We start from the raw sequence: 26,787 nt of genomic DNA on the forward strand, positions 1-26,787 counted from the left end.
GAATGAGAGCAGGAAGTAGGACAGGCTGTATTGATCAGCACTGGCTCCAGGCCTTTCCTTTTAAAGGCATGTGGCAATGACACTAAACTCACCAGTGTCCCTATTAAGAAGCCTTGGTTTCTTTCTTGTAAATGAGATACGGGACTGCTGGGGTGTCTGTTCAGCTCACAAGGTGGTTAATGTAGCAGGCCAGCCATGCCTGGCTGCTGTGTCACCGCCTCATTTTGGTATGTTCTGCCCTTGATCAGCATTGCTCCCAGCCCGTGACTGGCATAAAACACCTTGCATTAACTGCCTTCGTGACTTCAGGCCAGAGCTGTTTGGTCTTAGACCTGAGCAATTGGAGGAGAAAAGTTACTATTGAAGGTTACACTCTGCTGTATCTAGAAAAGGACCATTTGCTCTAATTGTTGGAAGTGTTGGCAGGTTGTTTATTAGTAGAATAACAAATCCCGTCTCTCAGCTCAGAAGTACAGTGGGAGTTGAAGATAGCTGTTTATTGCTGCAACCATGTGTCTATAGTGGTTTAGGCTGGGCTTCACTGGGCAAGTCTTTCTAGCTGTTACAGTTTCCGGGGAGAGAAAAGGGAGCGTCAGCTCAGCTAAATGGAAATGTTGATTTATCGGCAGCCAAAATTACCCAAGTGCAAAAAATCGAGAGTCTGTGTGCTTTGGGTTGATATTTCTCTCCTCTGAGCCTCAGTTTTGCCACCGGCGAGTATCCATGAAAGCCTCAAACAGTGCTCAGAGTAGGAGATGGCATTATAAAAGGTAAATTCCAGCACACACAGAAATGTAAAAAATGTAAAAAACAATTCTGATGCTTTCCTATAGTGCTGTATTTCCTTTCAAAAAACAAAACAAAGCAAAAACAACAGGTAAGAACTGAGAAACTTAGGGAAGAGGAATTTAGGAACGTGGGCAGCTGAAGTTCAGCTGTGAACACAGTAGAAGTCGACATCAGCAATGCTGGGGAATTCCATGGACACCCCACCACCACCAGTGTTTGCTACTGCAGACTGGAAAACCTGACTTGTCTTAAGAGAGCCTGCTCACTTTCATAGAAAACAAGGCTCCACCTGTGTTTTGCTCCTTTTTGTTGTCATGATCACAGTTGTTGAGACATGCTACTTCATAAAATAAAGAGGCTTAGTAAGACCTAATGATGGCTGGTGGGTCCAAGTGCATGACACCAATGTCCTCAGAAGAGGGCTCTTGGCAGCAAACCAGAAAGAGACACTGCTACTTCCAGAAGGGAGCAGCCTTGAGATGTGGCCTTGCTCTTTAATAACCCATTCACACAAAAAAACTAATTCACTCCACTGAGCAGGATAAACCTCTGTCTGGCTGGGCAGTGCCCATGCTGCAGCTCAGAGGTCCATTCATCTTCCAGTATTGACATATAGACCAAGCCCCAGCATCCAAACCTTTGAGAAACACACCTTTAAAACCATATTGATACCATAGTACCCAGCATTTTTCCTAAGTTTCATATTTTTCTGAATATTGATTTTAACCACTTCTTTGCCAAAAGTTGTTGCTATGTTAATTTTCTCAGTATAGTGGGAGGAAATATTGTACCGTGGATAGCATCTTCCATAGTTTGCTAAGTACACAGCTAAAATAGTCAAATTTAAAAACTGTGAGCAGGATTGTGATAGACTGCCATGTTTATAATAATACAACTATTTATTCTCTCAAATATCTGCCTAATTCAGCTAATTTATTGAACACTGTAATAACTATTTGTACTTTTGTACTCATACTATCAAAAAAGTCTTTGTAGTCTCTTTAGGGGTTTTACAAAGAACTCATCCCAACCTGTAAGGTCTTTCAACCTTTTCTTAAACATTGACTGAGAAGAGCCAGAATTACATTGCTAAGTGCTGAGGGTCCAACATGGGCCCTGGTAAAGGGAGGCAGGCAGGCAGGCAGGCAGGCAGGCAGGCAGGCAGGCAGGAAGGCAGGCAGGCAAGATGCCTCACCTCTTAAGAGCACTTTGCTGATCTTCCAGAGGACCCAGGTTCAATTCCTAGCACCCACATGGCAGCTCACAACTGTCTGTAACTCCAGGATCCAACACTCTCACACAGACATGCATGCAGGCAAAAGATCAATCAATGCAAATGAAAATAAATTATTAAAAATTTAATTTAAGCAGGGTGATGGTAGCACAGGCCTTTAATAACAGCGCTTACAAGGCAGAGGCAGGTGGAACTCTGAGTTTGAGGCCAGCCTGCTCTACAAAGTGAGTTCCAGGCTCCAAAATATACAGAGAAACCCTGTCTCAAAAAAAAAAAAGAAAAGAAAATTAGTTTAAAAAATAAGTTAGGAAAGGTCATTAACTAACTACCAGTTCATCTAAATATATGAGTAGCTAATTTTCCATCTGCCCTCTGTGAAATCTCTTAAGACCTTGACAGATGTCCTACAGAAATCCAGAAGCCCCCTGGCACTTTAGATGCAGGGAATATAGTAGAGCTAACATTATCTGGTCTTCATGAACTCATATAGCCTGTTAGTAACTATTACTTTCCTATATGTTTGAAATGACGTCTGTGCAATACTAAAATTAGGAATTATTCCTCTTCAGTGATCAACTGTCATGTGGAAGGCACCTGCTCAACATTTTGTATGCAATGCCTCATTTAGTCCTCATGTATACTTGCTACTATTATTATCCTCGTTTTTCAGAATGAGAAAGGTAGAGCCAATGAAATCACTCAGCTGATGAGGAGCCCTTGCTACCAAGCCTGGTGATTTGAGTCTGATCCCTGGGACCATTATGGAAGTAAAAGAAAATGTAATCACAAATTATGTGTCATGCCATGCCCACACCCATGTACTTACAGTCACAAAATAAGTAAATAATGCAAAGCTTACCACAATTTGGAAGCTAGAAAAAAAAATGGCTCAGTAATTGAGAGCACTTGCTGCTCTTTCAGACAACTGGAGTTTGGTTCCCAACACCCACATTTAGTGGCTCAAGACCACCTTTCACTCTCGCTTCAGGGGATCTGACACCTTTTTCTGGCCCTTTAGGCATCTGCACACAGGCATGGACACATACATAAAACACACACTTATAGGAAAAACAAGAATGAGAAAGTTGAAGTATAGAAAAGGTAGGAGTGGTCCAGGCACCCTGTGAGAAGATTGGGTTTGCAAAAGCCCATGGTTCCTGTGCTAAACCACTCAGGTTTTGGTGTGATCCTTGGAATCCCACAACAGACTCTGCATCTGTTAGTAGAGATGTATTTTCTTGATACAGGGATAGTTTCTTTAAATGTGGTTGGTGTTACAGCCATAACAACAAGTCCTTTTGATGTCATTGGTGGTATTTTGAGATGTTGTTCTGGCTTGTTGGTTGGCAAACACTGCCATGTAAAATGGCTAAAAGCACTGTCTTGGTATTCGTACCCAACTGAGATATGAATTCCCGTCTGATTTGTCTTTGCAATTGAAGGCAGGAGTCAGCTAACTGAAACAAGTTTTGTTGTATCATCTGTTGGCTTTGTAGCATCACACTCTGGACTCTACCTCAGCTGGGGTTGGGCTCACTCATTTTTACTATGTGGACTGCCCTGCAGACTTCCCCACTGTCTCCTCAGCCATGAATTACATTAGATAGTCCTTGCCATTCATTTCTTGACTGTCACTGACCTTCTCAGTGCCATCTTCAGTCTTAAGTGAAACTTTCTTAAGTTTAGTTATTTTTCCAGTGCTAGAATCAAGTCCCAAAACTTAATATTTTACTTATTCTTTGATGTTTATTTGTTGAGGGAAAGGTTGGCAAATACCAGAATTACCTTCTTTTCTCTAAGCATTTAAGCAATGGTGTTAAAGAGAGAAAGACCTTGACAATTTTCATTTACACTTTCTGATTTAATTTGACTGTTCTTGCTAATTTTAGCACAAGCCAATCCTTTCTTGTTAAGTTATTGCAACATAATATTAGGGGTACAACAATTATATTTTTATTTTATTTATTTATTTTTTACTCATTTTACAACCAACCACAGTTCCCCCTCCCACCTCTCCTCCTTTTCCCCTCCACTTCTCCCCCAACCTATCCCCCAGGCTTCTCATGGAGAGTCAAGTTGAGGCACACTAAGTTGAGGCAGGACCAAGTCCTTACCCCCTGCATCAAGGCTGAGTAAGGCATCCCACCATAGGGAATGGGTTCAAAAGAGCAGGCTCATGCAAAAACAGGGGTAGATCCTGGTCCCACTGCCAGAGGTTCCTCACACAGATCAAGTTACAGAACTGTTGCTCACATGCAGAGGACCTAGTTCAGTCCCATGCAGGTACCCCAACTGTCCATCTAGAGTTTGTGAGTTCCCACAAACTTGGTTCAGCTGTCTCTGTAGATTTCCCTGTCCTGATCTTGACTCTCCCTTGCTTATATAATCCCTTTTCTCTTTCTTCTACTGGACTCTCAGAGATTGGCCTGGTCCTTGACTGTGGATCTCTGCATCTGCTTCTATCAGTTACTGGATAAAGGCTCTGTGATAAGAGTTATGGTATTCAATCTGATTACAGGGGAAAAGGTCAGTTCAGGTACCCGTTCTGCTATTGCTAAGAGTCTTAGTTAGATTTTTTTGTACCAAGCGTTTTTATTTTTGGTAAATTCAGTTGCTGATTTTTACCCCTGGAGATGGAAGTTTCTTGCTGTAGAGAGAGAGAGAGAAAGAAGCCGAAGACTTGGGATGACCTAAGCAAATGGTTTTCTTTGACAGTGTTCTAAGGAGCTGATCTTACGATGCTAGTGAACCATTAAAGAAGGCATGTTCACATTCTGTGCACTTGCAAGCTGTAATGTATCAGTGTGGTGTCTATTTCTTTGCAAAATACTGGTTTGCTAATGGTAACTTCCTCCCATTGAATGAGAACTGCATGAGATGAAGACCTGAGAGAACAGAAGTGCAAAGATTTCCTTTGTACAAGGTCTCACCTGAGGCTTTGGACAAACAGACATGATGTAAAGAACTTTCTAGAGAGGACTACCAGATAACTTGACCCAGTGACATTCTTCATGGAAATCCAGTGATCAGCAGTCCCTTCCAGGGACTTTCTGAGGCCTGCCCAGATAGAGGGAAATGCATGATTAGTGCCAGCTTAATTCCCAGATGACCCATGGTCCAGAAGCAAACAGACTTAATTTGCCTCATGACAAGACCCACATACTATTTCTCCAGTAATTGCTTAATACATAGATGTCAAAGAGGGAGAAGATACATGTTTTTGTCTCCTCAAGATCTCTTACTAGTAACTTGCAAATACTTTCCCAAATGAACATAAAACTATGTCACTGGACTTAATATGAAACTACCATGAGAGGCTGCAAATTTCAGAAAGTAGCATCTTTAATCTGGAAATAAAAAATATCAAACTTGATTTCTGCCAGGTTCTCACCTACTAACAAAACTAGGTGTGAATTTCTCAGTCATGGTCTCCAGTAATTCTTGCTCGACCCTGACAGGCTTTTTCCTCTGCTCATGTCAGCTGGATTTAGATTTGTTTTCTTTTTTCATACATTTAATGTCATGTTTCTTTGGAGAGCATTTGTAGAAACAAGTCATGTTGGGTAGACAGAATGAACCCTTCTGTGGGGTCACACAGACCTGAGACGTGTTGGTGAGTAGGTCCAAGGAGAGTGGAGAGAAAAACTCATAACAGGCATGGCATAAGAAAGGCTGCTCGTAAGTCATATTTATCTTAGATAAATAATTAAATAAGATGAACGGACTGCTCCAAAGAAAATATAGGTTGGCCTATATTTATCCAAAAGCCTCAAGTTTAAAGTACTCCAAAATCCCAAACTTTTTGAGAAATAACAATCATGCCTCATGTGGAAGATACTAATGTGTTCTCTTGCAGTTAAAATGCAGAAAACATAACTATGTAAGGGCGGGGTAGATAGATTGTCAGTAAAGTGTTTACTTCACAAGAATAAGGAGTTCAATCCTGAGAACCTAGGGAAAATGCCAGTCCTGGTAGTAATCCGGAAGCTGGGAAGTCAAGAACAGTAGAATCCCTGGGACTAACTGGTGAGCCAGTCTAGCATAATTGGGAAGCTGCAAGCCAATGAGAGTTCCTGTCTCAAAAGAGGTGAACAACACTCCTGAGAAAGACACCCAAGGTTGTCATCTGGCCTCCACATACACTCCCCACATACTTGAATCCACACACAAACACAAGACACACGTGTGCACATTTACATGTGCATACAAAATTAATGAATAAAAACAAAGCCTCAACAAATTTCATGCTTAATCTTGAGTTCCACTGCTGAGATCACATCCGTTCATGGAAGTATTTTTGATCTGGTTCATGTTTTGTCAGCTGGGAAGAGTGAATGTCAGTTGAGGAAATGTCTCCTTTCCATTGCCCTTTCTGCAATTTGGGGGGATCATTTTCTTGAATAATTATTGATCTAAGAGTGTCACTGTGGATGACACTACCCCTGGGCAAGTGGTGCTGGGTTGTATAATTAAGCAAACTGAACTGAACTGAAGCCCCAAAGTCTTAAGTAGTGGGCAGCATTCCTGTGCAGTCTCTGCTTCAGTTCCTGACTCCAGGTTCCTGATTCAAGTTCCTGCCTTAACATCTCCTGTTGATGGAAGATGACCAGTAAGCCTAATAAACCTCTCTCCCAGGTTGCATTTGTTCATGGTATTTTATCAGAGCAATGCAAAGGAAACTAGTCAACATTAAAATCTGAAATCGAGAGCACGGTTTAGAATGTTTGGAGTAAGGGATTTCAGCCTGTATTGTCAAATGCACAGCACCACAGTGCCATTTCCATTCTTGGTTGAGAGAGAATTGATTATATGTCTAACCTGGGGACACAAATTAGGGTAGTCCTAAGTTTCTCTAATTGGCTAATTTCATCAGCCTTGTTGGATTACTCTTTCCGTCTTGCAAGTCTCTGTTCTGAATTTCATGATTAGAGAAGGAAAACCCATTTGTGGTGATATGTGATAACCAAATGTGTTTTTCCTGTGTATTTCTCTTTATCCTTTTAGAGGATGTGTTTTAGAGTTATCCTATCAGCAAGCCTTCTGCTGCCCACAAAGAACATATTATTTGCTCCTTATTAGATTAGGAGGCAGATAGATAATTGGGGACAGGATGAGATTCAGGAAGACACTAAATGGGAAATGGTGCATTTCAGATGTCTCCCTGAAGGCTTGCCTGGCGAGTGAGTGTTGAGCAGCTCAGTCTTGTCACCCTCTGAGCCTGCTGGTCGTCTTCTTGCTGGAAGGAGTGATTTGAGATGAAAGAATGGAGAGGTCTTGCCATGTTCTTGTCAATGTCCATTACAAGTGTTCAATTATGACTGCCTTGTGATTTCTTTACCTCTTGTTGACAGGGCAGTGTGGAAGATGACCCTGACTTCCAGCACTGGGCACTTTATTGAGACATGACCCCGCAGAAAAGCACTCAATATCAATTAGTGACAAACATGTAAAGTCACTATCTCTGGTTCTAATTTCTTCATGGTGTCAATAGGCTTTTGACAAGGGCAGCACACTGATAGACCACCAAACTTACCGACAACCACATGCACTTCTAACTACAAGCATTGATTGGATTCACTAGCTTCCATTATCAGAATATAACTGGGAGGCCTTGTCCTGTTGCTAAGAATCGGGTAGAGATAGTAAACCTGTAATAGTTGATTTTCTATCTAAAAATTCCTAGGATTAAGCATTGCATAATTTGGTTTTTAAAACATATTTTGGAATATTTTCATATGTATAATGAGGTTGTATGGGATGAGACTGAAGTCTAAACAGAATTCATGGTTGGTGTGTACTTTACACACACAGAGTGTAGAAAACCTTATGTAGTATTTTTATGTACCTGCTTTTTGACCATGATGCATCATTTGAGATGAGATGTGGAATTCTCCACTTGTGACATTCTTTCCCATGCTCAATATATTTCAAACTGAAGTTTTCGTAAGGGGGCTGCTCAGCCAGCCACCCTTTACTAATGTTGCTTGCTCACTAAAGGCTTGATTTACAGGTACCAGTGTGGGAATTAGGAGGTTAAGTGGCCTGTGAGTAGTTTATGTGCTAATAGATATAAGTTTAATTTTAATGAAGTGAATACATGTTGATGTTCTAAGAATTAGTCTTTAAGGCAGCTGTTATTTGCTACTGTTTCAGGGAAAGCAAAGACATCTCTCATGACACAGATAGTTTCTTAAAGTATCCAGAACTTCAATTTTTAGTGGTGTTTGTTATTTTATTTTATTTGTGCATGTGTAGTGTTTGTGTGAGTGCATTTTTGTGTGTGCATAAAGATATATGCACACACATGTGGAGACCAGAGGTTCCAATCTGATGTCTTCTTCTGTTATTCTCCATTTTATTTTTTTAAGACAGGGTCACTAGCTGAGCCCAGAGCTCACTGATGGGCTGCACTGTGACTAGCCAGTGAATTCTGGGGATTTGCCTGTCTCTCCCACACTCACTCCCAAACACCAGAGTTACAAAGCATGCTGCTGTGTGTGACTTTTTACATGGACATGGGGATCCAAACTCAGGGTTTCATGCTTGTATTAAGTACTTCACTAACTAAGCCATTTCCTCCAAACCCACAACTTTTGACTTATTTTGTCATTCAACAGGTATCATATAGTAAGTACCCTTGAGGTTGGTTACCCCTATAACATTTGTACCACTATTGGGCTTGTATATCTTGTAGGCCAGTCGCTGTAGGGCCAAGTTTGTAGCTGAATGATATTAATGATTACTTTCTTCTGGTGGTATGCAAGTGCCCTCTAGGACCATGAGTGCTAGTCAGTAGAAGCTTCTAGTTGTGTATCAGCTTGATTTCTCCAAGTCCAATGGCATAGTAATGGGTGTCTTCAGCAACAGAGTCTTACTGTCAGATTGTGAAGGATAACCTATAGCCTTGGCAATAGCTTTTGAGTTTTGGGGGAGGAGTTTAAGGGACCCATTTGGCCAGTGACTCAACAGGATAATTGTTTCTAGCTCTTATCCATTTACCTTCAAACTTCATAATTTTATTTTTCTTAACAACTGGATATAGTACTTTCAAAGGTCGCTAAAATTAAATATTAACTCCCTGCTGTATTCCTGGGGTACATACCATTAACTCTGATGTTTTACTGGGTGATATGTATTAATAAGGAATTAAGGATTTTATACTTATTTTCACATGGGTTGTTGATTGAGAATTCCCTTTTTTTCTAATTTAATAAAAAAAATAACCTGTTACTGTTTTCTATAAATTTCTACTTATAGTAGAAATTTTATAAAGAGAAAAGCCTTCAAAACACTTCAATTATCTGACTGGAAGGTGATTTTTTTTATGTTACTTGTTGCCTCTGGGCTGTAAGTCCTACCTATCTCATAAATCAGTTTTTTCTTCAAAAAGTTTCAAACCTCATGTGTTTTTATTAACAGTGTGTTCTAAGTTCATTTTATCTATCATCATAACCTTATATAATTTTTTGTTCAAATGTTCTATTTCCTTTCACAATAGTTTGTTTATTTTTATTTTGGTTGGTAGTGCCCTTAGTTTGTTAGGGAAAACAGGTGGGTTAAGGATCTCTAACAGTGACAGGCCTGCGTCCTTCCATCCTTACTAAAATGTCTGCTTTACTAAAATGTCTGCTTTGCCCTGTCTCTTCCTCATTCTGCAGTGTACCCCCAACTCTGTAATCTGCCCTCCAGTTGGTATTGGTAATTCACCGCCTATGAGTGCCCTTTTTCTCCGGTCTCTTTTATTTCACTTTTGCTTGTCTCTCTCTGAGTGTCTGGGTGCCTCAATGCTGGTGGTGGCACTAGCATTCCAGAGTCTGAGCTGGGTGGGAATGCCAGAGCAGGTAAGGTGGAGAGTCTGAAGGGCAGAGAAGAACGGAGCCTCCAGCTTCAGATGAGGGGAGGCAGAGTGCAGCCCTTTTATGTTGGCATGTCAGGATAGGTTAAGAGAAGCAGAATTTAGAGACCGTGGGCCATCTGCCTCATTGCTCACAAGTCACCCTTAAGAGCTAGGGCAAGTCCGGGGCTTAATCTTAGAGATGGGACTTCCCACAGAGTTATGGCAGTTCCTCGTGTTAGCTTAGATCTTCGGGAACTGTTTTCATAGCATTGATAGAATACCTAATTTCTTTGCCTCAGGTTTTCTGTAAATAAAAGACAGTAAGATTTGTTTAAAAAATAGCCCTGTATATTTGGGTGTATGGGGGGGTAAACAATTTCTAAATGCTCAAGGGTCTTTTGAGGCTTTGATAACAGAGTCGTTGTGTTGTTAGCATCGTTTATGAATGAAAGTTTCCTTGAAATGTGACTGATGAAGAGTTAAACTGTTTTCAAAATGTGTCCTGTGTGCAGTTCATCGCCTCTGCCATGAAATGCCATTTCACCATGATTTGATGGAGCCTTTTCTCCTTAAGCCTTGCTTCTTCCAGTGTGCTGTGCTCGGCATGGTAATTAGGGATTTCGGCTGTCAGCGACATGATGCTCCTGGCTGCTTCTTGAGATCTCCTTTCCCAGAACTTCAGTCCTCACATTTCCCTGGCAGGCTGTGCAGTGGGTGTGAGTGGTAGTGGGGAAAGCATCTAACAACCAAGGCTGTGGAGGAGAATCAGCCAGGGATACTGGCTTTTAATTGAAGTTTAGTTGGAGTTTCAATGAGGTGAGACTGTTTTGACAGATTTCAAAATGTAATGATAGAAAAATGAAGGGGGTTCATCAAAGTCACAGTAAATACGGAGCAACAGCTCAGCGACTCAGCATGAGACAACAGCCACAAAACCTCAAAAAAAAAAAAAATACCGAGTAATTAAAATTTACATTGTGCAGCCTCCTTCTCAGTGGGTCCCTTTCCAAGGGAAGCAGTGATTTTATTGTGAAAAATATAAACACAATTTTGAAGATGTAAATTGCATGCACGTTTTAGCCTCACTCATAAACACAAAGTTTTAAAATTGTAAATATAATCAAAGCACACAACTATAGTAGAAATCAGACTTGAGGAAGATTCCCAAAGGCAGAAAGCTTCCCTGGCCCCTTTCCCTCTCCTACTCATTGACCTACCCCTTCCCTTCGGTGCATTTGAAAAACACCAGGTGGAATTCTATGCTCCCATTTCTGAGGACATATACACTTCCTGTTTGTTTTATTAGTTAGGAGGGATAATTATTTTTGACGCTCTCTTTCCTCTCCTATTTCCCTTCTCTTTTCTTTCTGTATCATGTGGAGGTTAGTTGACTGAGAGACCATGCATGACTAAGTATAACATCAAAAAGATGAAGAAATTCATCAAAATGTTATCAAAATCTTTCCATTTCCCCACTTCAAACATGGACCTCAAATCAACTAGAGACAGCCCCAAGGATTGAGTGTAGGGAGCTTGCCTGAAATAGAAAAGTCACTAGAGGACTGCTGAAAATATGCGTGGCTCCTGCATTGCCTGCCACTTGCTGCCTTAGTAATTTTGGATAGAGCCCTTTATTTGGAGCACAATTTTCCTGTCAAAGTCATTGGTTTTGCCTCAGTGCCTTTTGAATTAGACTTCCTTCAATATTGTGCCCCATTCATCTACTCTAGTGCAACTGGAGCCCTGAAGATCCAAACCATTATAGTACCTTTCTTGAGGTACCCCTTGAGTTCCAAGGAAAATTGTTGCACAGAAGACCCAAGGGGTAAGGTGGCATACATCTCTGGGATCTTCTGTCATCCTTTGAACATCTAGGGTAGATTCTGATCAACCTCAGGATATCAGGAAGTACCCTGGAGTGGTAATGATATAATCCTAGAACTTGGGAGGTTGAGGCAGGGGGATGGTAGATTTCAAAGTAGCCTAGGCTGTGTAGTAAGACCCTGTTTCAAAAAAGACAAGCTTAAACACAAGGACTACAGAAAAGAAATGCATTCATTACTTTGCTTGCTATCAGCTGACATGCATATTGTATACAATACATACAGTGTGGAACACAGTCCAGAATGACAGAGACTCTGCACATGGTGTGTGTTCTAAATGGGGGGAGAGCTCTGGGTATTGAATTGCAGTTGTGGGGAGGCTAAGATGAGGAAGGGCATGCTACTGAGAATGCCAGGGTCAAGTATAGCCACTTTGAGGAAACTGTGGGTGAGCTATGACCCAACGGATGCTTTGGAATTAGCTTAAAAAACTACAAAAGGCACAGATGGCATTCCTGGAGGAGAGAGAGTTGTGAAGAAAGGGCAGTGGGTTTGATTAACAGAGCACAAAAATATCCCATTCTAGTATGTCACACTGTGCTGTGGTTGGCACCCTTAAATTACAGGGCCTGCAGAATGACTTTCCTGGGACCACAGGCTGCACACCCAACAGTAGATGCTCATTGCTTTTATGTTCCCATAAAACCACTGCTCTTTGCTGTGTAACCAGCAGTAACTAAACAGTGTCTGTGGAGCTTAACATTTCCTCCAATCAGCTGTGACCTGAGGCCGCCACACCTCAGAGCTGCCGACAGTGCAGGGAGCATGGGTGACAGCAGAACAAGTGACTCTGGTGATATCTGATACCAGCATACTTGGCAATGCCCAGAGGATTGTGGCTGCTCTTTTTCGGTATTTAGCTTTGGAATCACCCTGCCACTCAGAGTAGGATTTGAGGGTTGTGAACTAGACTTCTATTTAAGCGGTAGTAACCACCGAACCCATCTGGTCCGTGGCGTATATTTCATGGGTCGACTGGTTCTACTTTGTGGTAAAGTCAATGGTTTCAACACTTGAATGAATCCCAGGGTAGATGGCTCTCGGAGTTGTAGAACTTTTTCTGTGTTTCTAAGAGCTTCCTCACTTAAATTAACATAGAGGGAGAGCTCTGGGCGGAGTCCATGGGCATGCATATGTATGTGGGCCAGCATGCCAGGGAAGGGGAAACAGCCACATAAGAACTGACCAAAGAGAGGTGGCCATCAGGGCAAATCCCTCAGTCAGCACTCCCTGCCTTAAACATTGCCTTAGGCCAAGATTGCTTTATTCCACCCTAACTGCCAACTAATTTGGAAATCTGCTTGTCATCCTCTTTTTGTGACCATTGTTTCATTTGGTCAAGCCTAATTGTTTGGTGGTTGTTTACTCTTTACTCTTACTCTTTTCTCTTTTGAGGAGCCCACCACTCAGCTCCCAAATATATCACAAGGAGGCTTATTCTTTCTTATGAATGCTCAGCCTTAGCTTGGCTTTTGTCTTGCCAGCTTTTCTTAAATTATCCCACCTACCTTTTGCCTCTGGGCTTTCACGTTTCTTTATTTCTATACACCTTTCTTTACTTCTTACTCTGTGACTTGCTGTGTAGCTGGGTGGCTGGCTCCTGGAGTCCTCCTCTCCTTCTCTTTCTCCTTCTTTGATCTTCTTTTCCCAGATTTCTTCTATTTATTTTCTCTGCCTGCCAGCCCTGCCTGTCCTCTCTCCTGCCTGGCTATTGGCTGTTCAGCTCTTTATTAGACCAATCCGGTATTTTAGACAGGCAAAGTAACATAGCTTCACAGAGTCAAACAAATGCAACATGAAAGAATGCAGCATATCTTTGCATCATTAAACAAATTTCCACAATGTAAACAAATGTAACACATATTAAAATAACGTTCTACGATGCTAATTTATTTTTCCTTTGCTTTTAGGAGAGTAGATCTGGAGAAAGCAACAGCTGTGTAGAAGAAATAATCCGGGTAAGGATACTCTTTAAAATCTTACCAATGTATTGGCTGTGCACAGATTTCCCAAAAGAAGGAATTCCTGTGGTCACATTATCCAAGAGATCTATCATAGTTTGTTGTTTGGTGTTCACCTGTTCTGAGGAGGATCATTGAAGTCACCAAAGTGACAGCTAATGGAGCAGCCCTTCCCTTCAGCATTCTAGGAGGTTGCCCAGTCCTGGTGCTTTGAGGCACACTGAGGTGACACTATTAAAGCATTCAGATAGATGACCAGGAAACAGATGTTAAGTGAAAAATACATCAGGGCTCACATCTGTATGCACCCATTTATCACCTGAGCATCCTTTAATGCTATGTCCTGCTCCTTTAATGCTATGTCCTGAGTCAGGCAGGGGCTGCCTTGTGATTCTTTTCTTCTAAACTTAATTAGAATCAGAAGCTCCTGACATAGAAATAGTGCTGAAGTCTAAAATGTATTTCTGTGTTGTGTTGTAGATTATGAATTTCTTTTGTACTGTGCTTGCCATCCTTCCCACTGCCTTCTCTCTATAAGCCAGTTTCACACAGAGATGGACAAGTATCGCTTTTGCACTGTACTCATGTTTTTCTGAGTGTTCTAACTTATATTTGAGAAGTCATCATTAACCCATAGTTTTTTCTTCACTCATATTTTTTTCAGGGGAAATAACCTAAAAATTTACAGTTCTTAGAAAATTGATACTACACTGGACAAAACACCAAAATAAATTACACTAGATGGTGTGGTCATTTCCTGTAAAGAGGAGAACATTAACATGTTTCTACCTTTTGGACATGTTGCATGTTTTTTTATGAATTACCAACACAGTACAGTATTATTATATAATTACTTGACTTACAATTTTTTACCTTCACAATTTGATTTAGAAGATGGATATTTTCCTTCCAGAAAAGTGTTATTTCACAAATAAATCTTTCTAAACTCACAAGTTGGTCAGAATAACTAAAGTTAGTTGTTTTTTTTTTAATCTGTAATGATTTTTTTTCCTTCTGAAGAAAACTTTTCAAATCATGAGGCTTCATTTCTGATCTTTAATTATACTGAATACATATTTTATTTTTAAAAATCTTTATTATCTATTTTGTTTCAGTTTGAATTACAGATAGTACATGATATATGATGCTGATAAACTTCTATTTTGCAATTTCAAAATATCTATCATCTTTTGTCCGTCCTGAAGAAATTTGTCGTTTGTCATCCCTTCTCCTTGCTCTCCTGACAGAGTCTCCTAGGCTGGTCTGGAACCCACAATTCTGCCTCTGCTATCTAATTGCTAGGATTACAGGTGTGTGCCATCATGCTCAGCCCTGTCCTTTTTGTTCTCATTGGTAGACAGGGCTTGAAATTTAAATAAGCCTTAAATAATTTATACATCAAAAATTTATACTTTAAGAAGCCGAAATCCATTTAAGTAAAGCAAATTCCTTCAGTCAAGTTTAAAGCTTTTACTTTTTCTGAAGAGGCCTCTACCCTCTCCCCCCCCACACACACACACAATTCCCCACGTCCTCCCCACCCCCACCCCAGTCCACCTTACTCCTAACCTTCTTACAACACTGACTCACAACCTCCCACTTGGTGCTGCCTCTCCACAGCCCTCCTCCGGTCCTCTGTGGCACAAAGAAAAAGACTGGAAGCATGAAGTAGGTGGATTCCTGCCCACACATGAGACTGAAGGTCCCACAGTTGTGCTAGCTGGCCCTGGATGTGGGGACTGTGTGAGAAGATAGTGAACCATTTGAGTTCTTCTCCTCTTAGAGCCCTTAAGAAGTCCAGTACTAGAGTAGTGGTCATGGAATGTGTCATGGATGGGTCTTTTCCACCAACTCCCACACTCTTCAGGCAGTGTTGGTAGTAGTTGGTAATGGAGGAGTTACCAGAGGATGCTCTGTGTCCCCAGTGGTACCTAGGGTTTTTCTCTTGCTATCCATTGCCTCACTCAGTTGGTGATTCTCCATTCTCCGTAGTCATCATTCCCTCTCTCCCTAAATGTACCATCTTCCCCAGACAGAAGCACAGGGTTCCTTTCACTAACAGCCTAGCATACTAATTATGTATCTGTCACACAGCAGCACCCCACCCCACCCCACCCCCAGACTATGGCCCCAATTTAAAGTCAATGAGCAAGTGAGTGAATGAATGAAAGAACCCTCCAAAGGAAAACCACTAAACCCATGGTTATGCATTTGCTGTGAGTCATGGCTGTGGTTGGTTGTCCTTTTGATGTCTGGTTTCAATGGATAGCCTTTGTAGAGCCCAATTTTCTTCATAATTTTCCTGCTCTGTGACTAATGTGGGGAAACCTGATGTGGTTTCAACTCCAGGGCCATCAGGAGTACTTGTTTGAAGCCATGCTGTTTAAGGGGTGGTGTTCTCTTGTGAAGGAAGCAAAGGACCTTAAAAAATGCCTGAGAATGATAACACTTGGAGTTCTCATGTCCATCCTGTATAGGTAGGCAACTGGGAAACTGGTGGGCTAAATAGTCTGGCCCCCTTGCCCTTGTAGAAATGTCTACCTCCCAGTAGAGGCAGACACTAGTATTTTAGAGATCTAGTTAGGAAATACATAACACCAGCTGTGACAGATTCTCAGGGATTTATGTGACCTTACCATATGCTATATGACCTTTCTTGTGGTTAAGGCTGATCTCCCTGGTAGTTAAAAGATAAATAGAATGTTGACTGGGGAATGATAAGGGTCCCAAGCTTAGGAAATGGCAGAGTTCAACCTGTGAGAGCCCAATGAGGGCAAGGTAGACAAAAATGACTAGAAAGTTGGTGGGTAGAGATAGGAGGAAAAAGATAGTGCTGGCCTCCCAGGCATGTTCAAGTCCTGTGGAAGGGAGCCGTGAGGTTGGTGGGGAGGGTAATATGGTCAGATTGGCAATTTCCATTCCCAGTTCTGACAGCCATGGAAGATGGAGTGAAGAGGTAAGGAGAAGTAGCAAGAAAGGGTGGAAGCCATTGAGAGAGTACAGAGGAGAGATGTGTGGAGGTGCACTCTCAAATGTGAGCAGTGGGGGCACTTAGGATTACTTCTGTCTTAGGGGAGAGAGGGGAAACAGGAATCCATTTATAGACATGCTGAGTTGAAGGGCACTTGGAGCATCTGAAGAACTGAGATGAGCATATAGGTGAGTGTAGCTCACAGCAGACGGCTGGACTAATTGGTAATAGCACCGGAGAGCCACATTCTCCAGGAGAAAGGCTAGAAACCAAGGAAGCAAGAGCATAAAGGCCCAGGAAAGGAAGTCCCACCTGTAACCAGAGAGAAGCGAGTGTAACATACGGCAGGTAAATGCTTAGAGTGATGGGTCGGTTCTCAGCAGTTTGAAGGAAGGAAGTTGAGGCACTCTGCTGTAACAGAGATTCCCATGTCCTTGTGAGGGCAAGGTGAAAGTGCTAGACCGTGTGCCCACCTGTTAAAGTCACACCGGTTTATGGCTCCCATTGCCAACTGTGTCTTTAACTTCTGCTTCTTCTCCCTTCCTTTGTTTTTTGCTGAGGTGATGTTTTCAAATCATTTGACTATTACAATGCATTCTAAAGTAAGTCACTTTTTATTCTTACTCAGAGAATTTTAATCCTGGGACCTAATAAATCTGTGCCTAATTACAGAATTCTCTTATCCAAGGGCGAAATTATCAGCTGAGTTCTATGGAGATGGGCCATAAGCGCTTGAGGCCCTCATGGCTGGCATGGTAGGCATTTCTGCAAGTTGTCCTACATTTCACCCTTGGAGGTTCAAATGGTATGAAATACCTTGGTGCCTTTCATAGCATCGTCCATTAACATATAATGGCATTAACATTTGTTCAGCCAATAAAAGCCATTTACAACATAATGGAAGGAGTGCAGGGCTAGGATCCAGGATACACAAGTTTTATGCAAGAAGGTTTTAGATTACACTTTGCTGAGGGCACCCCCACAGAGTGCTGTGCCTTTATAATAACAACCAAAGGGCCAGTGCTTGAGATTCTGGTTTGAATTTAGACACTATTTGAGTGTAGCGTCTGAACAGATTCCCTTCTTGGCTATCATCTTTACTCACTAATTTAATTCTAGTGTACTGTGAGGTATTTGCATAGAGTTGCATTCTTCTGTTTATATGAAGGGGATAAGTGGTACTTGTTTAAATTCTAGGAATCCATTTCCTGACATTATAATAGAACAGCCTTCAGGCGAGTACAGGGAAATCACTTTTTTTCCTTAATTTTCCAAAACCTGAAGATCCCACTTCATAGCATCTCTGGAGAGGCTTGTGCATTGTGAGCCATGTCATATGGCTTGCATATCATCACAGCCTGTCACATGGCCAGGCTCTGGGTGATGGGACAAGAAAAGCCTTGTACTCAAACATCTACGTGCTCCTCGCTCCAGATGAAAACATATTAGCTACTCTGTGCCTACTGGAACATGAGAAACAAAGAGATGCTTTGTTTCAGTGACTTGCTTGGGTCATTTGGAGAAGTGGCTCAGGTCACATCTCCTCCACTGAAGGCCAGAATGGCTTTTTATAAAAGTTCATACTGTTTCTTTTATCCTTTTTTTTTCATTTCTTTCCAACACTATAAAAATGTAATTCAGGGCAAGGCATAGCCCGCCAATAACAAAAATCAACCCAGGAAGAAAACTGTCAAGGAATAACATTAATATATTCCATTACTTATTATAGAAAAATAAACTGGACTGAGGTGGTGCACACTTTTTTTTAAAGCAATGAGTCTTCATTGTTTAACGAGTTAATTTTTTTAAGATCTTATTTATTTATTATGTATACATCATTCTGCTTCCATGTATATCTGCACACCAGAAGAGGGCATCAGATCTCATAACGGATGGTTGTGAGCCACCATGTGGTTGCTGGGAATTGAACTCGGAACCTCTGGAAGAGCAGCCGGTTGCTCTTAACCTCTGAGCCATCTCTCCAGCCCCGTGGTGCACACTTTTAATCCCAGCACTCAGGAGGTAGAAGCATGTGGATCTCTGTGAGTTTGAGGCTAGCCTGGTCTACAGAGTGAGTTCCTGTCCAGCCAGGGCTACACAGAGAAACCCTGTCTCAAGAAAACAAAAATGAAAGAAAGGAAGGAAGGAAGAAAATTGACTGTAAGACATTAGGGACTGGAGAGATAATTCAGCCGTTAAGAATACTGGCTATTCTTCCAAAGGGCCTGGGTTCAATTCCCAGCACCTCACAGTAATTCACAACATCTGTAACTCCAGTACCAGAGAATCTGGCACCCTCACATAGACATACATGCAGGCAAAGCACAAATGCACATGAAGTAAAAAATAAATAAGTCTTTAAAGAAAAATCCAGATGTTAATATAGAAAGTTCACTAAAGAAAACCTATGATCTTACCCAAGGATAAATTATGGCATTCTTAATAAAAATCATTGTTAATCTAGAGCCTTATATAAAGGACTACATTCCTACCTGCCAAGGGCATCCAGGTGACTTGCTGGAGAGCTATCTGGTCACTCTCTTTGCCATGTGGCTAAAGGAATTCAGTCTCTATAAGAGAGGTGGGTCTGATCCCACCCACAGGCAGGGAATGGCAGCCACAGGAACGCTGAGGTTCAGAGGGCCTTCTGATAATATGCTGCCTCTGCTCCCAGTATCTTTCTTTTTTTGTCTTTTGCACAATTAGGAACCATGCAGTCATTTGCAGGGTGGTAGAATTAGTTAGATAACCACCTGGTTTAGTTTGTGTCCTAGCAGGGGGAGGTACTGCAGCCTGCTCATGAGTGTTTGTCAATGTTCGAAGTAATGTTGTAGGGTTTTGTGGCATGCTTTGGGATTGTCAGTACTGCAGTAGTGACTGCATCATTGAAAGCAGTTCATTTTTCTATGTGAGTGCCAGAAAGTAGTCAACGCGCTTGGCACCTGGATACCTGCTGCACACAGGAGAGACTCAGTGGGTGGGAGAATCGATTTACTGGGGGACAGCCAAACGGGGAACAAACAGAAATGTGTTCATTTCAGAAGCATCACTCCCAGGCAGGTGGCTTACAGAGTCTATCCCCACCAGCACAGAATAAGCCAGTGGAGGCTGGAGTGAAGCTGAGGTGGTGATCTTGCTGGCTTCCTCTGCTGGCCATGGGACTACACATTGCCATCCCTCTAACCCACTTAACCTCTCAGGCTGCCTTCACTAGTTTACCTTCTCTGTGTTTGAGCAAGCAGTTTCAGAAAACTGGGTGCTTAAATGTGACTCATTTGTGATAAAAAGTGAGCAGACTTAAGCTGTACACACAAGTGAGATTTACCATTGCAGCATTGTCTTTCATAGAGCACAAAGTATTAATGCATGCAAAATCACAGTAGGCAGTCATACTTTAAAATGTACAAATAACCCTCAAAGACATCACTTATTTTTATTTCATTTTTTTTTAATTGACAGGTTAAAAATACTGTATGTTTTAGGGGAACTAGATTCTGGCGTTGTGTCATACAATAGTATGACACATTGTGTATTTCAAAAAAAAAAAGTTGGAGAAAGAATTCCAAATGCTTTGTACAACAAAGAAATATGATAGATGTTTAAAGGGGTAGTTAGTATGCCTTTACTGATTTATACATCATGCAATGTTTGAACAAAATTCTGTTTTACTCCTAGGGAACCTAGAGCCTTACACCTGCCAAGGATGTTCTGTGTCACAAAACTGAACCCCTAACCACTACAATTAGTTTTCAGTGTGTGTTTCATTTAAGTGCTCTTCTCTGGGGAAATTTTTTTAAGGTCCTGGACTGGAATCCAGGGCCTTGCCAGGGTTATGCCAGCATCCTAACACTGACTATAGAACGTTTATATGTTTAATAACTATATAGGTTCATCGGACTTTGAAAAATTTATAACAGGGTCTAAAGATATGGTTCAGTGATTAGGAGCATCCAATGAATGCTCTTCCAGAGGATCTGGGTTCTGTTCCCTGCACCCCATGGCAGCTTACAACCTTCTGTAACTCCAGTACCAAGGGATTAGATGCCCTCTTCTAGTCTTCATGGGTACCAGGCACAAACCCAGTGCACAGATATACTTGTTAGCAAAACACTCACACACATAAAAATAAATAATAAAAGTTTTTAAGCTTGCAACATAGAAAATTTATCTTTAGAGTTATTGTATTGTAAGGCTTTGAGAAGGGCTAGGGTCCCTAATGAAGAAGCATCTAGACATGAATATGTCTGCTAAAGTGATGTCAGCAGTTAAAATGTGAAGACAGATAAGATTGCACTTGCTTGCAAAAGTATCTGGGAAGTGTTTGTATGTGTGTAAACTCGGTGTCAGACAACCCCCAGCATAAAGAGCCCCCATCTGTGGCCCATTTTATATCTGCCTGGCATTTTCAGTTCTCACTCTGACCTAGAAATCACATCACACAGATGGTCCTTACAAATAAGTCCTCAGGTCTAACTCACCAAGCCCTGTCCTAGTACCATTACAGCCCAGATCCCTTAAGAGCATTGTTTTCTTCCTCCCCAGAATCACTGCCAGTGTTAGCATGTTGACTGCATGGTCATAGTAAGGTCAGGCCATCTTCTCAGATGGGTCCTGCTGCTGGGTGGACCAGCGTACCTGCTTGATCCATATCCCCATTGGCCTTAGCTGTCCTGGGTTACTTCAGGTCTATGGAATGGAGCAGTAGCATGCCCAGCAGCCAGTAGTGGAGGCTACACTGTGAACCCTATATGCACAGCAGGAGGTGGGGCCCCTGGTTCATACGAGACCTGCCTTCCAGGGTAGGATGACAGCAGCCTTACAACGCTCTCTTCCATCGAGTAACCTCCAACTAGAGCTCACTGTCAGCACAATGTTCACAGACAAAGCATCTGGTGTACTTACCTTGTTCTCATCGGTATTTTCTCAACCTTCACCCTCAATTCCCCAGGGGATATTTTTGAGGCAAGGGTGTTTGGAATATAACCAACCCAGGGACCTACACAGGCTACATAGCGGTCTACCACCAATTTAACCCCAGTTCCCAAGGAAGCTCTTTAAAAACATTTTTCTAACATCCCCTTCATGGAATTCTTGTCACCCCATATGTTCTGTATCTGTTTAGATGTTGGCCCCGTATCTATTGGACTTTGTGTTTAGAGTAAGCTTTTCATATGAAGAACTGTTTCGTATGACCAGCATTTGGTAATTTTTGGTTGGATTCAGCCATCTCTGCCTGCTGTGCCCCTGTGCCCCCAGTATGTCCTCCTTGGCATAAATGCTTCACATTCCCTGTTCTTGGCAGCCTGGTGTCTCCCTTGGGTGTCCTATGACTGTCTGGCTTCAGCTTCTCACAGATCTGGGCACCAGTACAGCTGTGAGTGAAACTGGAAAATACCACCCCCCTTCCTGTAGCCCTGTAATTGGGCTACTGATGCTAGACACTTGCATTCATCTCTCACCCCTCCTACTTTCTCTGTACTCTCTTCCCACTTGGGACCAACCCTCTCCTGCAATTCCAAGTCCCAAACTCTACTGAAGCTGACTCAAGAGCTAGCAAATGTTTCCACTTCCTTGTAACCATGATCTCTCTGCTAGCTTCCTGTGCTCAGGGTACACTTGTAATGTTCCAAAGTATTTCAGTCTAACAACAACAACAACATGTCATAGAAAAGGAGCAGGTTTTCTCTAGAGCTGCATTCCCTAGGGCCCCTCTCTCCCTCCTAAGTAGGATAGTCTCTCATCAGCTTTACTTCCATTTTCCTTCACCCCTCTGCTGCCTGGTTCTCACCTACCATACCTGTAAATCAGCACCCCAAGCATGCTCATCAGGAGGCAGAGGGATGATGCTCAACACAGCACCTGTGATAAAGTGCTTGTCTGGCATCTCTCCCAGCTATACCTTGTTCCTAACTTTGTGGTTCTTCCTTCCTATATCCATCTGGGATGTTGGTGTCATTAGGTTATCTCCTACTAGTCTTCTCTTAGGTTATCCCTTGAACACGACTATTCCTTGGCTCCTAATAAAAGCTTCCAAGTGCTGATAGGTGTCGAATGCACGCCTTGAACAGAGCTGTTTCCTGAATTTCATGCTCACCCACATTTCCATGTGTCACAAACACCTCTCCCTTAACCCTACCTCACACCTTTCCTCTACTACACTTTCCTCCAGTGTGAACTTTTGTGGTCACATGGCTCCTAACACTATCGGATTCTTCTCTCCCACTGGCATCTCATTCAATTCCTCCCCAAACCTGCCAGCTCTCATTTCCTCAAACAGGTCTAGTCTCTCTGTCTCTCTGTCTCTCTGTCTCTCTGTCTGTCTCTCTCTCTCTCTCTGTCTCTGTCTCCGTCTCTCTCTCTGTGTCTCTCTCTCTGTGTCTCTCTCTGTGTCTCTCTGTGTCTCTCTGTCTCTCTGTGTCTCTCTGTGTCTCTCTCTCTCTCTCTCTCTCTCTCTCTCTCTCTCTCTCTCTCTCTCTCTCTCTCTCTCATGTCTCCTGCTCAGGTCAGGGCACCATCCTTTCCTGCCTAAATGTTCCAGAAGGCTGCCCACCAACCTTTGTCATCTACCCCCCCCCAACTAGTTCTCCACATTGTAGACAGAACTAACTTTCCAAAGCATACATTTTACTAGCCTCTCCCAAGCTCAGAACAATCAGATTCCTGTATGTGATTTGCAGAGCCTTTTGTGATCAATTCCCGTGTTGTTGTTCCAGCCATGCTACCCCAGCCCACACCCCAAGCTTTAATTCTTTTTCTGTAAGGATATAACCACTGCAGCCACCATCCCCATGCCCATTCTGCTCAACTTATCACAAACTAACCTGACTCCATTTTACTCTAGAACCTTTCTCTTTCCCCAGGTCTGTGATAGAGGCCTCTATTTTATGTTCTTCGGAATGTGGATTCATACTATAATATTTGCTACGTGGTGGTCTTTCTTATCTCTCATTGGTCCATCTATCTTAAATGACTGACACAATAACAAGCACATAAGAGATGCTTAATAAATGCTAAGCAAATGAAGAGGAATGAATAAATGAATGACTTCACCCTGTGCATGAATGAATGACTTCACCCTATGCTTGTTATTTGTTCCTGCTTTTCACCCTATTATCTTCCCACACTATAACAAAAGTCTTTGAGGTGGTTTTCCCTTAAAAGAATACTTCTCTAAGAACTGTCAGTACAATATATGTAGAGGAAATATCACGTACCATACAGTGAACAGAAATTCAAGAAAGATGAAAATTTACCTGCTAGTGATCAGGGGTCAGAGCTGGAAAGGAATCCAGCTATTACTGCAGTGTGTGGCACACCAGGAAAGCCCAGGGCTTTTGTATCTGCCACTTGTGTCTTGATTATCTTTTATGAGATTGGGTTTTTCATTTTGATAGATAATGAATTTTACAAGTTGAAGAAATCAAGATAATAAGTTTGCAGGGATAATTTGGTTAATTAGCATGTTGCTACTGTGGAATCAAGGGCTGCAAGTCAAAGTGATTTCACTGCTAATGTGGTCTATGCAAAGCATCTCTTGGAAAAATTAAAACATCCACCCAGAGCGATCAGCTCAGGGCACACATTTAAAACTTGTATTTATTATGAAAACCACATGCAGTGTTCTCTGTTACTTTTTTTTCCAAATTGAGGGTTGTAGAATTACATTGATTTCCTGCAAATTACCATTGTATGTACACAGATCTCTGAAAAAATAATTTCTAACAGAGAGAATGATAGCTTGAAGATGGAAGAAACGGAGGACTTGAAAATGAGAGCATCTATCCTGATAACTATTATGTATTTTGAATCAGGCATAATTCTTTACCTGTCCCTGTAATGTTTTAGATATTTAGCCCATTTGAACCTAAAAACTTAGGAAACTCATTTTTCCTTTGTTCTTGCATTCATGTGGTTTCAGTGAGTTCTGCTGATTTCGGTCTGTAGATGTGTAATTTCTGGTTTTTATGCTCATTGATGCTGTTAACTGTAAATACTGAGAAAACAGTGATCAGACTCTGATGGTTTCAGAGCTTTTACAGCGTGCCTGGCACATTTGCACGTTCTTTGTTCTGGTTTTCTAGGAAGCTGTGCTCACAGCCCCTGATTTCCCAACAGGTAACAGCATAGTATTGGGTTTCTTTACTGTCCTAAATTAAATGTTTGTTAGAAATAAAGCTTTTTCTTCCTTTGTCCATGGCTCTATTTATGGTCCTATTTGTACCTTAGATCTCCTAGGAAAATATGCTTAGCACCTCCACCTCTGGCTGATATCTTCCAGAAAGACTACCTTCCTCAAAGCCTTTGGTGCCTGAGGATCATTGAGCAAACCGGGCCATCTCTTGTGCTTGAGGTAGTTGGTTTTGAATGGATTGTAGTATGCTGTATACTAACACAAACTGATTTACGTTGTGTCCTACCACCTCATCCCCACCTACCATTCATCAGCTTTTTCTCGCTCATGGGGATTTCCTGGGAAGTGATGGGAAATTCCTTATCTATTGTAACAATTTTTTTTATTAGCCAAGTTTTCATCATAATACCTTTACTTTTTTATGGTAACTCTAAATAACTAGAGATTTGTGGTTCCATGAAATCGGTATATAGAGGGTTTTATTTTCTCATCTTCAAGTATCTGTCTATGAATATTGATTAGGCTTCTGAGATCAGCTTTAAAATATTAAGATTAGAGGGGTGGGGATACAGTTCACTTGTTGCCTCATATGCACAAGGCCCTAGGTTAAAAAACAAACAAAAAACCCCAAACTTCAGATCAGCATGCTTATTATCGATCTATTATGTAATGGATTTAATACACTAGGCCATGGCTACTTGCAAATATTTTCAAGTACAGATTTATTATGCATACGAAGCCTATACTTCAAATCACCCTGGTATTTACTCCTGGTGAATATTTTCAGAATACTCATATTTGTGTACCCACTCTCTGAGTTTAGCTTTCCCATCTCTAGGAATAACAATGTTGGGTCGCCTCTTTAAATATGCATTTAAAATTCACATTAACAGCACTGTAAGAAGACAAAACAGATGGGCCTGTAAAGTTACCTAAGATTGCTATTGAGCACTTACATTTAAATGACCAGCCCCCAAATCCTACCCCAGCTACTTCTCAGGAAACCAAATTAGAGATTAAGTGCCTGGGAGGCCAAGGCTGGACTTCAATAGAGAGCATTTGAAGACTACGGAAGCTCACCAGAGGCAAAAAGGAAGAGGGAGAAAAGAAACCCCGGGCATTGTGGGACATGAGAATGATATTGCTCAGAAAAAACGAGCAGCAACAGGTTCTCTTTGGCCAGGGAGATATGAAACCCCCTTTCTGCTCTGCAAAACGAGCTTCATCATCTTGACTTTTTAACTTGTTTGCTCATTGAAGCCAACACCACCCCCTGCACACACTGAGCCCTGAACTCTTGTGGGGAAGAAAGACAAGAGATGAAAATGGAGCTAGGTATTGTTGTATGAAAGGAGGAGCCCACTGCGTATGCATAAAGACCCCAAAGCAGGTTCCTAGAGCGTTAGAAACAAGTGCTGATGCTGGGGGTGGGGGCAGAGGTCATGGTAGCTGGAGTCGTCTGGAAAGGTTGTCAGCAGCCGTTGGATAGTGAAATGATTAATCACTTCAGCACAAAAGAGCACAAAGGGAGATTTGTTAAAAATAAGCAGGGGACAGAGTATCAGCTCCAGGGGCCACAGGGCTCCTCTGTTTAATAATGTATTTTGAAAGCGTGTCACATCAAAAGCAAAAGCATATGCCACTGGAGGAAAATCAACTGGAAAGGCAGAGAACGCAATATTCGGTAAATTGGAAGGAATATTTAGGAAATGAGATTAGCAGTCATTCGGGTTTCAATATGCCTCCACCCCCTCCCAGAGTCTAGTGTCTTAGTGTCAAGAAAACTCACAGGCCCTCAGGTGGTACAGACTAAACCTTTAACTCCTAAATATGAAAGGAGCCTGTCAGGTCAATAATTTTAAGTAATCTTCTTCTCCTTAAAAGCTAAGGCTTTGGACTAGACGAGCTCCATAAATGGAAGCCGGGACCACTGGTACCTGCATCCTGGCTTAATGTGTGTTGCTGGGGTGTCTTTCACATG

General features: G+C 41.8%; 1 protein-coding gene across 1 annotated transcript in view; it reads left to right on the top strand.

The window, feature by feature from the left end:
• Nucleotides 1–26,787, top strand: part of Aff3 (AF4/FMR2 family member 3) — a 400,239-nt gene that overhangs the window by 159,745 nt on the left and 213,707 nt on the right. Inside the window, exon 8 of the mRNA XM_035452441.1 lies at nucleotides 13,654–13,701. Within this exon, the coding sequence (XP_035308332.1) occupies nucleotides 13,654–13,701 (48 nt within the window). The remainder of the gene's footprint in view (nucleotides 1–13,653; nucleotides 13,702–26,787) is intronic.

This window comes from Cricetulus griseus, assembly GCF_003668045.3.
Source record: "Cricetulus griseus strain 17A/GY chromosome 1 unlocalized genomic scaffold, alternate assembly CriGri-PICRH-1.0 chr1_1, whole genome shotgun sequence".
In the NCBI taxonomy this organism is placed as follows: domain Eukaryota; kingdom Metazoa; phylum Chordata; class Mammalia; order Rodentia; family Cricetidae; genus Cricetulus; species Cricetulus griseus.